The sequence below is a fragment of the Strix uralensis genome, chromosome 9 (assembly GCF_047716275.1).
Source record: "Strix uralensis isolate ZFMK-TIS-50842 chromosome 9, bStrUra1, whole genome shotgun sequence".
Lineage (NCBI taxonomy): Eukaryota > Metazoa > Chordata > Aves > Strigiformes > Strigidae > Strix > Strix uralensis.
Genome location: NC_133980.1, coordinates 19,224,745 through 19,239,697, shown reverse-complemented (window position 1 = coordinate 19,239,697; position 14,953 = coordinate 19,224,745). Strand labels below are relative to the sequence as shown.

Genomic DNA, 14,953 nt, shown 5'->3' with positions numbered 1-14,953 from the left:
GAGCAGGGAGTTGGACTTGATATGGTTCCTTATGGGTCCCTGACAACTTGAGGTATTCTGTGAGGCTGCAGTAGACCAGAAAGTGATAAATATGGTGTTCGTCTGGAATGAGGGAAGGAGCCAAGGTTTTATATAAGCCAAGCAGCTTAAATTTCCAGAAAAATGCACTATAAAAGCCTGAAAGAGTTACAGGTAGGTAAGTAACAGGGCTGTATGAATTTGTTATGACAGTCATAGCAAACTAGTTTGAATAAAGGGATATAAGTTGTGTATATAAGGGAGAAACCATGGGAGTTGGGCTGTGTGTGAAACCAGTGTGGTCTTCGGTACTATCTTGCACAGTATTCTAAAAATAAGCGATGGAAATACGGCATTGATTATACTATTAGGTGTGTGTAAAATTAACTAGAGAAGTATGAATTATATGCAATGGTCTGCCCTGTGTGCAGTTCTACTTTGCAATTTGAATGATGCAGTGCAATGTGAGTGTCACTGGATACCAGCTCAGGAAGGCTGCAGACACACTGGAACACAGGATGAGAATTAAAAGTTGTCTTGGCAAACTGGAAGGCTGTCTCAAAAAATATGGAAGTAATTCTGTTTGAAGGTCTTCGTGCTAGTCGATAAAACCAACAACATAACATGGATGAACAGTGTCAATTATATAACATTTGCCTCGCTGTGAATCTGTGAATAGGCATGTTATCTGCAAATGCATCCTTCTGTGCTCTTCACTACGAGTGAGACCTTACATGTAGTACTGCATCATGTTTTTAGCACGTCTTTTGAAAAAGGATAGGAAGTGTCTGGAGAGTCAGAGTGTGAAAGGAGTAAGAATTAAGTGGATATCTAGAAAACACAACTGAAGAGAACATGTAGTATGAGATAGGAGGCAGAGGACAGTTGGTCTACAGAAGATACCTGATAATACCCAAATCTTCAAATACATTAAAGGTAGCTGCAAAGGGGAAGAGACTGTAAATTTATTACAATTTATAAAACAAGAAATAAAGATGTTATTTCATCAGTGGAAATTTAAGTTAGATGTTAATAATGAGAAGTAATGGAATAAATTGTCAAAGAATTTTGTGGAACCTTCATGCTGCAAGGGTTTTAGGGTTAAAAGGAGGTTTCTCATGAATGTAACAAAGGTAACTGACTGTGCTGTGAGGCATGAAAATGTGCTAGCTGATCATTTGAGGTTCTTTGTAGCCCTGGTTTCTTTGGTTCTAGCAATAAATTATGCTTTATTTTACAATCAAATCACTTTAAACTACAAATTATATATAGATTTAGTCAAAGAACTTGGAAGACCTGACAACTTGGAGAATAATTTTTAGAGGGTTTAATGACCAAGGAAGAATACCATAGAGCAGTTCAAGGATGTCTTCCTACTTAACTGCATTAAGCTGCAGAACAATCTTGGGGGGAATGAAGAAAAAAACAGTTAAATTTGTTTAAAAAAATTTAGTTGAGCTATTTTTTTAAAACCAGTTTAATCAAGCTATAAAAAGAGAAATAGGGGGTGGGTTTCAGAAAAAAATGAGTAAGTCTTCTAGTGTGACCCTGTTATGTTCTCTTTATGCTCATTTTTTACTGAGTCATCCTGTGCATTAGCAATAACAAACAAGGGACTTTTTTATTAAAGTATTTAATGTTTATCAACGAAATATAAGTATTCTTTTTTTTAACTATTGATCAAGGGAGCATTGTGTTCCATTTTTTTTCTGGTCTTGTGTTTAGGATACAGAATGGACAAGAACTTCTCTGTGAGCTTTATAATTCAGAAGTGTTGAACCCAAGTACTGTAACATCACACAAAAATATTTGCCAAGAATAGGCATGCTTTATGCTGGTAAGGACATAACTTGTGTGTAACGTCATAATTCCAAGCAAATGTGGAGGGGTGATTAAATTTCATTTGCATTTATTCCTTCTTTTTGCCAGGAGAAACTTTCAGCCCTTTGAGTTCTATTTTGCATAACTCCTTACTCTGTTTTGTTCTTGTTCTATTGCTTGTCTTAGATCTCATTTTTAGTGCTTTACTTCACTGTATTTTTGAGAGTGTTCTTTACTTGATCTGTGCAACTTACTGTAAAAACAGTCCAGGAGAATAAAATACAGGTCATGTGAGTAGCAAAATAAGTCACTTAAGTAATTTTGTAAATTAACAATTGTCTAAATGTCATTTGGAGGATGGAATTGGAAAATATGTCTAAACGCTAGTGAATATGCACTAACAAACCAACCAAGGGAAGAAACTGCATAGAAAAGAATATGGAATAACATGAGGTCTCCCATTCTATTTTTTTCAGTGAAGGTTGTGCTGCAGATGCTTGAAATAGATGAACATAAATTAAAGACATTAGGAAAAGGATACCTTGCTATTTGTAGCTGAACAAAAGACTTCTACTAGATTATGATAAATACACAGCCTACCTGAAATTCTTTTTGTAACTGAAGTTATTCTTAGCTTTCTTCTTACTGCTCTGAAGAGGAATAGATGTCTGTCTGTTTTAGCCTAAAGATAAAGTAGCATGTCTATATAGGTCAAGGCTTTTTTGAGTTGCTTAACAAATCCCTTTCAATACTTGAGAATGAAAGATATATTTGATTTTATGTATCAACCATTTTAAATTTAATAATGAGTTTAGCCTTGTTTAGGAGAATTAACATCTGGAGAATTATTAGATGGTTGGAAAATGCAGTGAGACTATCTAATGTCATCTCTCCTGTAGTATTTTCAGTATCCAGCTAAACAGTAGTTGGGGGTAGCTATAAAACTAACCCCCTTAATTCTCTTCTGAAGGACATCAAGTCCAGCAGTGGTCTATATCATGTTACTTCTGCATTGTAGTGTTGTTTATTTGTTGCAAACACGTGATCTGAGTGTGCAGGAAACTTTTGGCTTCTTCTGAGGCAGTGACTGATGGCCGCTATTCTAAAAATGTTACCAATGTGCTTTTAACAACTTATGTTACTTTAACAACAGAGTTTGTTATTTTGATGATATGGATACAGCAAAGATGAGCTTTTGAGGCATGATTAAAATAAATTTTAAAATCCTTATGTATGAAGAGATCAAGATACCCACATTAAGTTTTAGCCATCTCTTCTCCTAACCAAAACAAGTTATCAGGCCTTCTGGAGAAAATGGTTTTGTGTGTTTCTCAATTTTATCATCTCTTCTTTTAAAACCAAGAGGGACACTCTGTGTTCAAGATTGATCTCAGTTGCTCTTCTAACAATCCAGTTGTATCTGGGTTCATGGTGTATGACTTCCCTTCTAACTTTATTAGCCACAACTAATTTCCTGCTAATTTGATTTTTCATTTGTCAGCCATTCCAAAGCACAGCACACAATCAGTAGTTAGATTTCCGTTTCTCGTCTTCACCAGTTTGTTATGTTCAAGTCTGTAGACAAGGAATTTTGGCACCAGCACCAGGAAGAATAGCTTGCTTCATAGCATGACAAAATTCTTTCATGCATTGACAAAAACTTAAAGGGCAGTGTTAGAAACAATAGCATAGGCTATTAAATGTGGAGTTGAGTAGGAAAAAATTGGACAGTGGTAAGCGCTAAAAGCCAAATCTGTCAGACTGTATAGCATGTCTGGATTTTGCAGAGGGAAGGAGATGATAGAAAAGCAGATTTGCCTTTTTTTTTTTTTTCAGCTGTAGTTCCTGTCTGGCTTCTAATGCAACATAAAAGAGTGAAAAGGCTGCTGTGAGTGTTTTGTTTGCCTCAATTCTTTCTGGAAGCCTCCTAGTCCTTCTAAAGTATGAGAGGAGGAAAAATGATGTTGCATATGCACTGCCTTTCCTTAGGATACTCTGTACAACTCAATAAATCAGAAGGTAGTCAGTTAAACTAGCCTTAAGACTTGACTACTAATTGGCTGGAAGATAGGAAAGAGCTATAGCAACACCAGGCATTTGAGTCTAGCTTTTCCCTGCCCTTCAGTTTACTACCTCTATTCCATATGCATTAAAAATATTTGGTTGGCTGTGCATTAAGATTGTATGTTTGGATGTTTATAAACTGAGAGGGCTCCCATTTTCTCAAACAGAACACTTTAAACATTGGTATTGTTTATTAAAAAGCAAGCTAAATCAGGTGTATACCACAGATACGGCAGTGTAGTACATTGTGTGTAATCTGTAGCGTGCCCAAGGGCTGTTTGTGAACCTCAGTTATATCCTGACACTATAACATAGTTAGCAGGGCTATACTACTTATGGAAGAAATACATTATATAAAGCTAGTATAAATGAAAGCCAAGCAAGTGTTCTAAATTGTTATTACATTTGATCAAATATTTTCAAACCATATTGCTTAGTAGTATCAACAAATAGACTAGAAATCTTTTGCACTGATTTTAACAATCTTGATCTGTTTCTTGAAGGTTGTCATTCTGAGATCCCCAAAGAACATCACCAGCACTTTTCCTGGAAAGGTCTATACTGGAGGGTTCCATATGTTGTCATCTTTCCATACATATCTTCATATTTCCATTGGCTTAATTTCAGGAGGAGGAAAATAACCTTTTTGGGAGCCATGGGAAGGTTACCTAAGGGTAGAGAGACAGATGCTCTACACTGTCTGTATTTCACAGAAGAAAGGTTTGAAGGGGCTGAACAAACATCCTAACTTTGGTGACTATGTAAGCTGTCTTTAGACTCGGAACAGTTCCTAGAAAAAGGACTGGAAGAGCTTGCCAGATCTGTGAGCTCTTAGGCTAACGAATACAGCATTTCTCTTTTGATGATGATGTAGGTACAGATGCTGGCAATCTGTTATGTAATCAAATGACATGATAATGCAGCAGATGCAGTGAAGCAATTAAGCTGTATAAAATGATGATGATTACGTGAGATGATCCTAACAGTTCTGCATTTGTGAGGACCCAAGCTTACAGTCTTTGAGCAATTTGTTGGCTGCAGAAAACAGTTTCAAGAAAAAGAAGAGGAAACACCACAATGAGTTTGCTGTTAACCATGACAGTACCTGAACCTTGGCTCTGCTAAGGGTAGACTTCCTGTCTTTCACACCTTTCGAAGGCTGGGAAGATCAAAGCCAGGATTATTTTTGTGTACACTTGGACATGAAATGATTATATCTGAGGCACCTGTTGAGGGCTCTCCTCTTGGCACAGACCAGTCTTCTAATCCACATCAGGGCTCTTTACATTTTGGTTAGCTGTATGGTACTCACTGTGAAAAGAGATTATCGCTTGTCTGTTATTATCTTCAACAAAGCTTCTACAAAAGTAAGAGTTTTTTGGAAGTGAAAAGTGTTTGTTCTTTGTATGGGTATGTGAGCTTTGTATCGTTTGTTTTTTGTATGGGTACCACATTCACTAGTGCCAGGGCAGATAGTGATACTGAAAATTGTAAGCTGTTCAACTGAAATATTCTAGATTCTTCTTTAATACAACTAAAGCTAGTATGAAAAGGAAATACAGACACCTCCTTTTATCTAGCATCATCAGTGTTTATCAAGGACCTAATTGCATATTCTGCCAGTCAGACTTTAACAGTTTGGTAGCTTGATAAATTCTTTCTGAAGCTTACAGAAACTCTCTTGCAAATTCTATTATCTAACCTAAAACTAAGGCCATTACTTCAGAGAGGATGAAAAATCAAGTGAGTGTGTTTGATGTTACACTTCTGTGGCTTGTACTACAAGCAGAACTAAAACCCCATGCAGAGATTTTGTCTGTTTGGCTCACCCTGTAAGATGACCAGCTGATTTTTATTCCCTATGCCAAATTTCATGCAGAGGAGAAAAAAATGCACACTTCACACATGTTCCACAGGTGTTATTATTACACTTGATGGGATGGCATGTTTCAAATAGTCCTTACATCTGATCTTAATGATTAGAGGGCAGTGTATAGGTGAAGACAAAATGGATGTCTCATTTGCACTGCCAGCTGGCTGCATAAGTTTTGCTTTGCTGTCGAACAAGTCTTGCTGTGCCACAGCCAGATCAATCTCTCTGGTGTTCCTGTGCAATCTGTGTGCTGCTTTGTGGAGTGATCTGCTTGTGTTTGCAGAGAGTTTGGCAGGAGGTTCACGTGTCGTATTCAGAAGAGCAGTTCTGAATTATCTGTTAGACTGATGTAGGTAGAACTTCTAGTTCCAATGATGTCGAGTACGTCTTTAACCTCCGTGCTTGCTTTGGGAAACAGGAGTTGTCATTGGTTTTGTTTTCTAGTATTGACTGATACTAGAAAAACTGATAACTTTCCTTCACATTTGGAGGCTTGCTCTTTCCACCGAAATATTCTAAGTGATGAATTGTTGTCATTGCTGATGTTAGTTTTTTCACCCCTTCCTGTCTGCTTTTCCAGATCATGCACCTGGTAACTGTATTTTAGCATCTGAAGTGCTGAAAATGTGTGAAAAAGATCCAGGGAAGGGGGCTTTGAGCTGATCACTGTTACTGTGAAAAGCCTGGAAGAGTGTGTTGTGTCCAAGGGTTGCATTGCAGATGCATAAAATGAGAAACCACTAGACAAATCTTACTTGATAACAAGACAAGCAAAAATGAGAGGATTCTTGGATAGAAGATTAGCTATGTTAGCAGTTCGGCTTTGGGGTTAAGATGTTGGTTATGCAGTTGATCTTGTCAGGACAGACATTCTGCTGCAAAGCACTGTAAACAATAGAAGTTAAGTTTGGAATTTAGGACTGGTTTAGTAAAGAAAAAAGTATGTTTGCATTTCAGTGGCTTTCACTTTGCTTTCTGTTTGATGAAACCTGATGTGACAGAGAAGCTGTTAGATGCTGGCAAATAGTCCATGGGTTTCAAACCATCCAGACAATAAACAACTCTATAGTATTCAGTGCAGCAGCTTCTCTAGAGCCCATCTGTTTCAAAATAACCCTAATTCTGCTTACAAGGCAGAATACTGTATTGGCTGGAATTTGTCCTAATTTCCATGGTGGCCTGTGCGGCTCCGGTGCCATCTGCTGGGTGAGCCAGTGGTGTCCCCAGGCCCGGCGCCTGCTGCTTCCTTGCTGGGAGGCTGTGCAAGGGTCTAAGATCTCATCGTTTATTCACCTTGTTGCTTGCTAATGGAGTCTTACCTGCACAATTGAAAGTGTGAATTTAATATTACAAGTTAGTGTGGGCCCTCTCTCCCCCTGTTTCGTTTCTTGAAGGAGGAGAGAAACCGTGGCCCAGTTGCAGCTGTCATCTTGGGCATCTTTTACTAAACCTATGGATCTGCATGGGTTGTAAGTTCTGTTATTTGACTGTTAAATTGCTCCTCAAGCATCTCCGAATTGCTTGAAGCAATTTGGTATGTAATACTCCCTAGCTTCTTTGCTTTTCACTACAAGATGATTACATCTTTCAAAATGATGCTTCAAGTGGCACTCTTTGGAAAAGATAAAGGCTTATGCCTAGGTGGGATCAATGCCTCTTTGCTGAGCTGACTTTGGTTTTGTGCTTAGAATTAGTTTCTGGTGGTTAGGGCACTTCTGGAGATTAACTATGTTGGTGATTTGGTATAATGTGAGCTGTGAACGTCCACAGTAGAAACTCCTGCTGTTTGTTCAGTAGTGATATCTGCCTGTACTTTAATATCCATAGCATATGGAGGAACTAAAGTCTTAAATTTTGTGTTGTGATTATGCCTTATTTTTTTCAAATATGTCATGTAATGGGTATAGCAACAGAAACTCAAAATTTTTTAATATTCAAGTTTTCATCAATTGTGCTTTTTAACAAAATAAATGTGATTTAATTGAAGAAGGAACAACAATAATAATGCTTTCCTGATTGTCCTATAAAAGTACTCGGTGTGATAATATTTAATTTCAAAAAACCTTTTACTTGCAAATGACTTGTTACAAGTAAAGTGGACTATTCAGCATCAGTTCAGTGATGAAATGGAAGTTCAGGGTTTACTTCATAAATGTCTCTAATATGAATCCAGAAGGTACATTGAAACATTTATTAAGTTTCCTTCTGCTATCATAAAGTCTTTAAGGAAGTTTTGGGCATTATCAGCTGTTGTAAGTTGTTAGAGCCCAGAATTGCACAAGAACCAAACTGATGTGTATTCCTGAGTTAAGACTCTCATTTGGAACACTTGTATCCAGAAAGAGAGTCTTAACTCCTTGTATTTATTGTTGGGTTTGTTACATGTTTTCTCTGTTTGTGTAGAATTTAGAATATATTTTCTTGCTCTAAAAGAGAATTATCATTCAGTAAGATCTTTATAGACAGTGAGTATCTGCTGTGTCGGAATTCCATAATTGAAATAGTTGTTTGTTTGCAATCTGTTAATTATAAAAATTAAAGCAGGTAATAGAACTTAAGATATAAACCAGAAGTTTTTCTTAGGAATCAGAAGAACCAATATTGGGTGCAGAATTTTCAGTGCAAAGTGTCCAATATCCAATAATGTATGGCTAATAGTCTCATAGATGTATTTTTCTTTCTGCCTTATCAGATTGGACAGTTGCATTTTTAAAATGACTGCATTGAATATGCCAGTAATTTGATTCCAAAACTTCGAATTTGACTGGAACCAAGAGAGTACAACAGACTCTAGTTTCTTGAGGGATTCCCCTGGTTAATTATATCTTTTGACTTGAGAAGACTTCTGCTCAATAGTTTTTATTTTTCTGTATTGTTTAAATCCAAGAAAAAGGGTGCAAAGCTGAGTAAAGATCTGCAAATCTGTGTTGGGTTTAACTAGTAAAAATGGCCTCCTGGGTCAGCCTAAACAGTTTTTACAGCCTTCTTTCCAAAATTGTTGTCATGATTACCATACAAGCAGTTCCTCACATAAATCTTGAAGGTGCTGAAGGAATACCAGGAAGCAAGGATGGGAAACACGCTCTGTCAGCACTGGCAGTCCAAGCTGAGCGGTGTGCGACTCTGCTCTTCTGCGTGCAAAACAGTCTTCATTTTCACAACTTGCTCATTCATAGTGGGGAAAAAAATACGTTAAAAAGGGAGGACAATCAGTGTTGTCACCTTCATTTCAGACTGTGTGTCTGTGATTAATCAAATTTCTGATTTTGACATGCTGGGTAACGTTTGAACCAGTGCTTAGTGCATTATACATTATGCCTATGGGGGACTGTAGTTTCAGAGTAATGTGCTCTAATGCCTAATTACAGTAAGTATTTTAGGCATGATAAGCATATTTATTTGAGATGTGGATGAAAATGTTTCAGGTTATTAAAGCTTTATCTGTATTACAATAATACAGGTTTAGTTAAACCAGTTGAAATTACAGTGATTTTCTTGTTTTGGTCCAAGGTCCTATAATTATAAACTTTAGTATCAGAAAACCACACACAGAGTGACAGGAAAGGTGTGGAGGGTCTCAGTCTTCCATATTCACAGCACACAGTTCTAGTTCACAATAAAATTAATTTTAAAATATGATATGTAAGGGTTAGTGGTTTGTTCTGACTTTTTTGTACTATGCCCTTTGGGTTTGTCTATCATCTGGTGTTATTGCAGTTTTTAAATACTTTGAATATAATCTTAAAATCCATTAGTCTTGAAGGTTTTTGCTGATGTGTTGAAAAGATTGTGTTTATTTCTTACACAGAAGTCCAGGTGTTTCAGCAGTAGCACTGGCCTAATTACCATTTCTGAACACTGTGGCACTTAAATCTTTTGGTTAGATAAATGTGTTATTTCATTAATATTTCTACTGTAATTAAAAAAAAGAAGGTGCCAGGGAACTATTTTGGGTAACAGGATAATTTAAATATATACATACATATATAAATAGATGTATTTCAGATGACTTCACTCCTCACCATATTGTTTGATGGAAAATACTGTTTCTTGAACATAAAGCTTTTCAAAATGCGTTGTCAGTCTTTTATTTTTGGGTCAACATATAAAGGACCATTTTGCATCTTTTTTTATAACATCTCTTTCTATTTCTAGTGATTACAAAAGTACATTCATATTTTAAGTGTTGAGCGTTTTTTATGGGGACTCTGCCAGTAGTTGTCTTAACTGTATAAGTAGTATCTGATTTATTAAATAAAAACTAACCAAGGATGCTATATAGAAAAAAAATATTTTAATTAGAAGATTTGATATTTGGCAATGTCGCTACAGAAAAGAATTTTTTAAAAATGCAAATGTTCTCCTAATTATGATGACTTAAAAAATAATATAAAACTTCAGCATTACAATGCAGTTTTCAGTCTGTATGGTGCAGCCATTTGTATGATCAGGGTCTTGACTATATTACTTTTCATATATCAAAGTTTATATCTCAGCTATTAATATTTAAAGTATACCCATCAAAAGTGAAAATACAAAGAAAATACAAGGCATTTTAACTGGTGTTATTATATAAACAACACTGTGAAAAACACTTCACTTGCTTATTTCTTTTTCCATTTATTCACCTCAGATAATACATGACATTAAAAAAACCATAAATCAGTGATTTTTCTCATAAATTTTCTTGCCATGACAACATAAACATTGTTGAGAACATTGTAATGAATTCAGTGTTGTTTAACAATTTCTTTACTTACTCTAGATGATGAATAAGATAAATACATATAGATCTATTCATTTCTATTTGAGTATGTATCTACAATTCATAAATGTTGACTTCAAAAGATTTATTGAGCTGTCTCAGGCCTTTTAACTTCTTTGCCTAGACATATTCCTGCACTCTTACAAGAGGATTGGATGTCTACTGACCACCTTGCTTTATGCCTTCCAATTTGAAGCTATTGGGTTTTTTGTTTTCTAAACGAATGTTCATTGGGTTACAAAATATTGTTAGCCAGTGTGTTTTCTCAGCTTGTGGTCAGTAGAACACAGTAAAACAACTATGTGGTTGTTCTTTTCAAACAAACCTTGTGTAGGAAACAACATGAGGGGAAAATAAATGTAGTAAGTGAATATTCAGTTCAGATTAATATTTTTTTGTTAATGAAAACCATTCTGTCCATGCTGCAGATTATAGTAACTAACTTTTTTTTTAGACAATGACATTGCTCTTGGATTTAAAAAAAAAGTAAGAAGCCTTCAGTTAATGTTATCTGTGCCAAGCTCTATGACTTCCAATACATTAGCTTTCTATAATATTTTGAACAAGATTTGTTAAATAATGACGTAGCATTTTCAGAGGCAGAGTAACAGCTTAAATATTTTTCAAATTTGTCTCTAGCAAGTTGAGACACAGGGACAAGCTGAAGATGAAATACTAAAATATACATTAAATGAATTTCCTGTATGTTAATATGAATTTGAAAAATCCTTTAAAACAGTGCTTCTCATTTTATAAATGTTAATATTGCTGCCTATCAGAGTTTGAGCAGCTATAGTTATCTCTGGAAGCATTTTCCAAGAGTTTGACTTCTTGGCAAACACAAAAGGAAAATTATGAACATGTTCTCATATTTTCACCAAATTATACATTTATTGGTGAGTATTCTGCAAACTAAAATGCTTTTGTAATCGGATCAGAAACTGAGAGCCTCTTCCACAAGTTGGACTTCCTGACTTCATGTCATGTAAACAGGCCTTATGTGTTTGCTACAAACAATTTCTGATACAGGAGACAGCTATATTTGAAATTCATCTTGAAAATGAACATAATAGTATAATATTTACTGTTGGTTTTCCATATTCACTTTTGCTAATTTAAGTGAGATCCTGAGGTGAAAGTTTAAAAAATACTGAATGTAACAGAGGCTATTGTGTTACCTTTAAAGCGAAGGTGTTTATCCGTAACACTGTACCTACATTCAGAAGGCATTCTTGTTTCCCAGAGCCCTTCAGTTGAGGTGGTGCGTAACCGTTTCTTTGCCTGATGGCTTAATGTGAATTCTGAAGAGCTACTGGAATAGCCTGGTCTTGTTCTCTCTTGGGGTGCCAGGGCAGAGAGCCTTTGGTCTTGGTGTGCTATTTCTGCTCAGATTAATTTGCTCACAGTTCTCTAGCAGAGCTGCCATGTGTAGTTTATCTCTGAAATTGCTTTCTGACGACTAAGGATGGGAGCTGTATGTGCATCTGGTATGGGTCAGCACATGTTGGACTGCAATACTAAAAGCAAAAACAAAAGCTTATTTTGCCAGAAGTAACTACTGAGGATGTTTAAATAGTTTAACAATCTGGAGTTTACTGTATAAAGTAGGGATTGTGAAAACATGAACTCTCAGGTTAAAACTTGTTAAATGTTTGGGTGTTGGTTGTTAATTTGCTTTTTTTTATTTGTTGATTGTTTATTTTTTATTCCATGTCTTTAAGAGCAGTTGCTGGAAGTTGTGATTGCCCTGAAACCATTGGAATTGGAAACATTCAACTCCCTGTTTCCTTTGTGTTGTGATGCTTTGGATTACAGGATATATGTGCATTTTTCTCATCTACAAAACAAAATAACAGTTGTTTTTCATTGTGTCTTGTAGATTTTGGTGGAGCAACGTATAATAATGAGCGGCGACCCTATGGTTTTTGGTTTGCACCTGAGCAGCATTCAGAAGAGGAAATAAGAAGGCAAAGGCTTCTTAGGTTTCAGAGACGATGAAATTGGCAGGTGTTGATGTAAATTGTAAAGTGCTCTTCAGAGTTACCAAAATATTTGCAGATTTATTTGTAATACGCAGATTTGCTGTAATATTTTTCCACTTTTTTTATTACTGGTTGCAAAACTGCGGGGGATTTCGTGAGTTCAGGCTCAACATTGGAACTTGCATAAAAAGTGTGAGATAGCAATCAAAATGTGGTCTTTGGCAGTCTCCATCTTAATGCACCTTAAATATGGAAGAAGGCTGATAGTTCCAAAGTCCTTTTTTGTAAGTTCTTTTGTGTAGCTTAAAGAATTCCTTGGCATTTTGACCACTGGTATTCTCAGGCAGCAGGTTTTCTTCATCATAGATGAGAAAAACATTACTTTTTTTATACAATTGTAAAACTATGCAATTTTTTCTTACAAACTTGTCTCTTTATCTATGATGACCAACTGTTTTTTGGATTGGCATGTAAAATGTCACTTGAAAAGATTGCTTTGATGACAACAGCTAGGTCATAAGTCTAGGCTTAAGCTTTTCAGCAGTCTTGCAAACTGTGTGAAAACTAGTTGCAGCTATCCTTACCCTAAGGAGTTATTTAATACAACCCTTAGTGTTGCAGTCTTCCTTAAAACATGCCATTTTATCTAGAGCTTGTATGTGATAAAAATGAGTTGTAACTACTTATTTCCTAAAGCCTTTTTAATATTTATGTTTTAAATAAAATGTTTACCTTTATATTTGAAATAATTTGTTAGGAGTTTTATGGAAAGGGAGGGGGATGTGCCATACAAAGAATATCTTTATTTAGTAACATACTTTTTCAAAGTATCTATTTCCCTTTTTCAGGAGCCTTGGAAATTGTATCATGTATGTGCTGTTCATGCAGCTTTAGAAATTCTACTGTTTCTCTATATGTATCTCATTTGACATCCAGTAGCAGCAGTAAGAGTTTGCAGACTGGACTGGGTTTGCGTGGCAAGGTTTTGGTAGTGGGGGGACTATAGGGGTGGCTTCTGTGAGAAGCTGCTGGAAGCTTCCCCCATGTCCCACAGAGCCAATGCCAGCCGGCTCCAGGACGGACCCGCCACTGGCCCAGGCCGAGCCCATCAGCCACCGTGGTAGCGCCTCTGGGATAATGTATTTAAGGAGAGAAAAAAAAACAACTGAGCAATTGCAGCCAGGAGAGAGGAGTCAGAATATGTGAGAAACAACTCTGCAGACCCCAAGGTCAGTGCAGCAGGAGGGGCAGGAGGTGCTCCAGGCGCAGGAGCAGAGATTCCCCCGCAGCCCGTGGTGCAGCCCATGGTGAGGCAGCTGTGCCCTGCACCCAGGGAGGTCCACGGGGGAGCAGAGACCCACCTGCAGCCCCTGGGGGACCCCACATCAGAGCAGGTGGGTGCCCGAAGGAGGCTGTGACCCTGTGGGAAGCCTGCGCTGGAGCAGGCTCCTGGCAGGACCTATGGCCCCTTGGACAGAGGAGCCCACGCTGGATCAGGTTTGCTGGCAGGACTGGTGACCCCGTGGGGGAACCCACGCTGGAGCAGTCTGTGCCTGAAGGGCTGCACCCCATGGGAGGGACCCACGCTGGAGCAGTTCATGGAGGACTGTCTCCTGTGGGAGGGACCCCACACTGGAGCAGGGGAAGGGTGTGAGGAGGAAGGAGCAGCAGAGATGACGTGTGATGAGCTGACCACAGCCCTCAGCCCCCATGCCCCGTCCCCGTGCACCACTGGGAGGAAGGAAGTGGAGAAAATTGGGAGTGCAGTTAAGCTCAGGAAGAAGGTGGCAGGGGGAGGGGGTATGTGTTTTTGAGATTTGGCTCTATTTCTCATTATCTTACTCTGATTTGATTGGTAATAAACTGATTTCCCCAGGTTGAGTCTGTTTGGCTTGTGACAGTAATTCGTTGAGTGATATCTCCCTGTCCTTATCTCAACCCACGAGACTTTCTTTATATTTTCTCCCCCTGTACAGCTGAGGAGGGAAGTGACAGCTTTAGTGGGCATCTGGCATCCAGCACACAGACTTGTGGACATCTTGCCTAAATATAGGCTACCTTGAATCCTTTATTTTCTAGAAAGAATTTCTCTACCCAACTCTAGAGTAGTTGATAGGAGACCGGAGAGCTCAACTGTCACTTTGGACAGACCCTCCACTTACTGCTTGTCACACAGTGACAAGGCTGTCCTGCTTGTGGCACGTCTGTCCATTCAGTAATGAATCTGATGGTTTTCTGTTGTAGCATCACCGAAAAATTACTCATTCCCCAGGCTTTTTTTCCTCATAATAGCAGAAATTGGGGATGATCCTCTAACTATTTTCAGTCCTGAAGAGGCATGATTGCACAAGAATAATTTGATTATTGGCCTTTGGCACAGAACTGTTGGAATACCTTCAGTGCTAATTTCGTAGAGCATTAGGATGCGCA

At 37.6% G+C, this 14,953-nt stretch overlaps 1 protein-coding gene across 6 annotated transcripts in view; it reads left to right on the top strand.

Moving 5' to 3' along the window:
- RHBDD1 (rhomboid domain containing 1) overlaps positions 1 to 13,272 on the top strand; it is a 49,643-nt gene extending 36,371 nt beyond the window's left edge. For 4 of the 6 annotated variants that reach the window (XM_074877675.1, XM_074877678.1, XM_074877674.1 and 1 more), the window contains one exon: positions 12,421 to 13,272. In XM_074877675.1, the coding sequence (XP_074733776.1) occupies positions 12,421 to 12,539 (119 nt within the window). In that variant the 3' untranslated portion in view covers positions 12,540 to 13,272. Of the gene's footprint in view, positions 1 to 1,743; positions 1,856 to 4,406; positions 5,272 to 12,420 lie in introns of those variants that run through there. The other 2 variants (XR_012630009.1, XR_012630010.1) reach the window with 2 other exon arrangements.
- Positions 13,273 to 14,953: the final 1,681 nt, after the last annotated feature.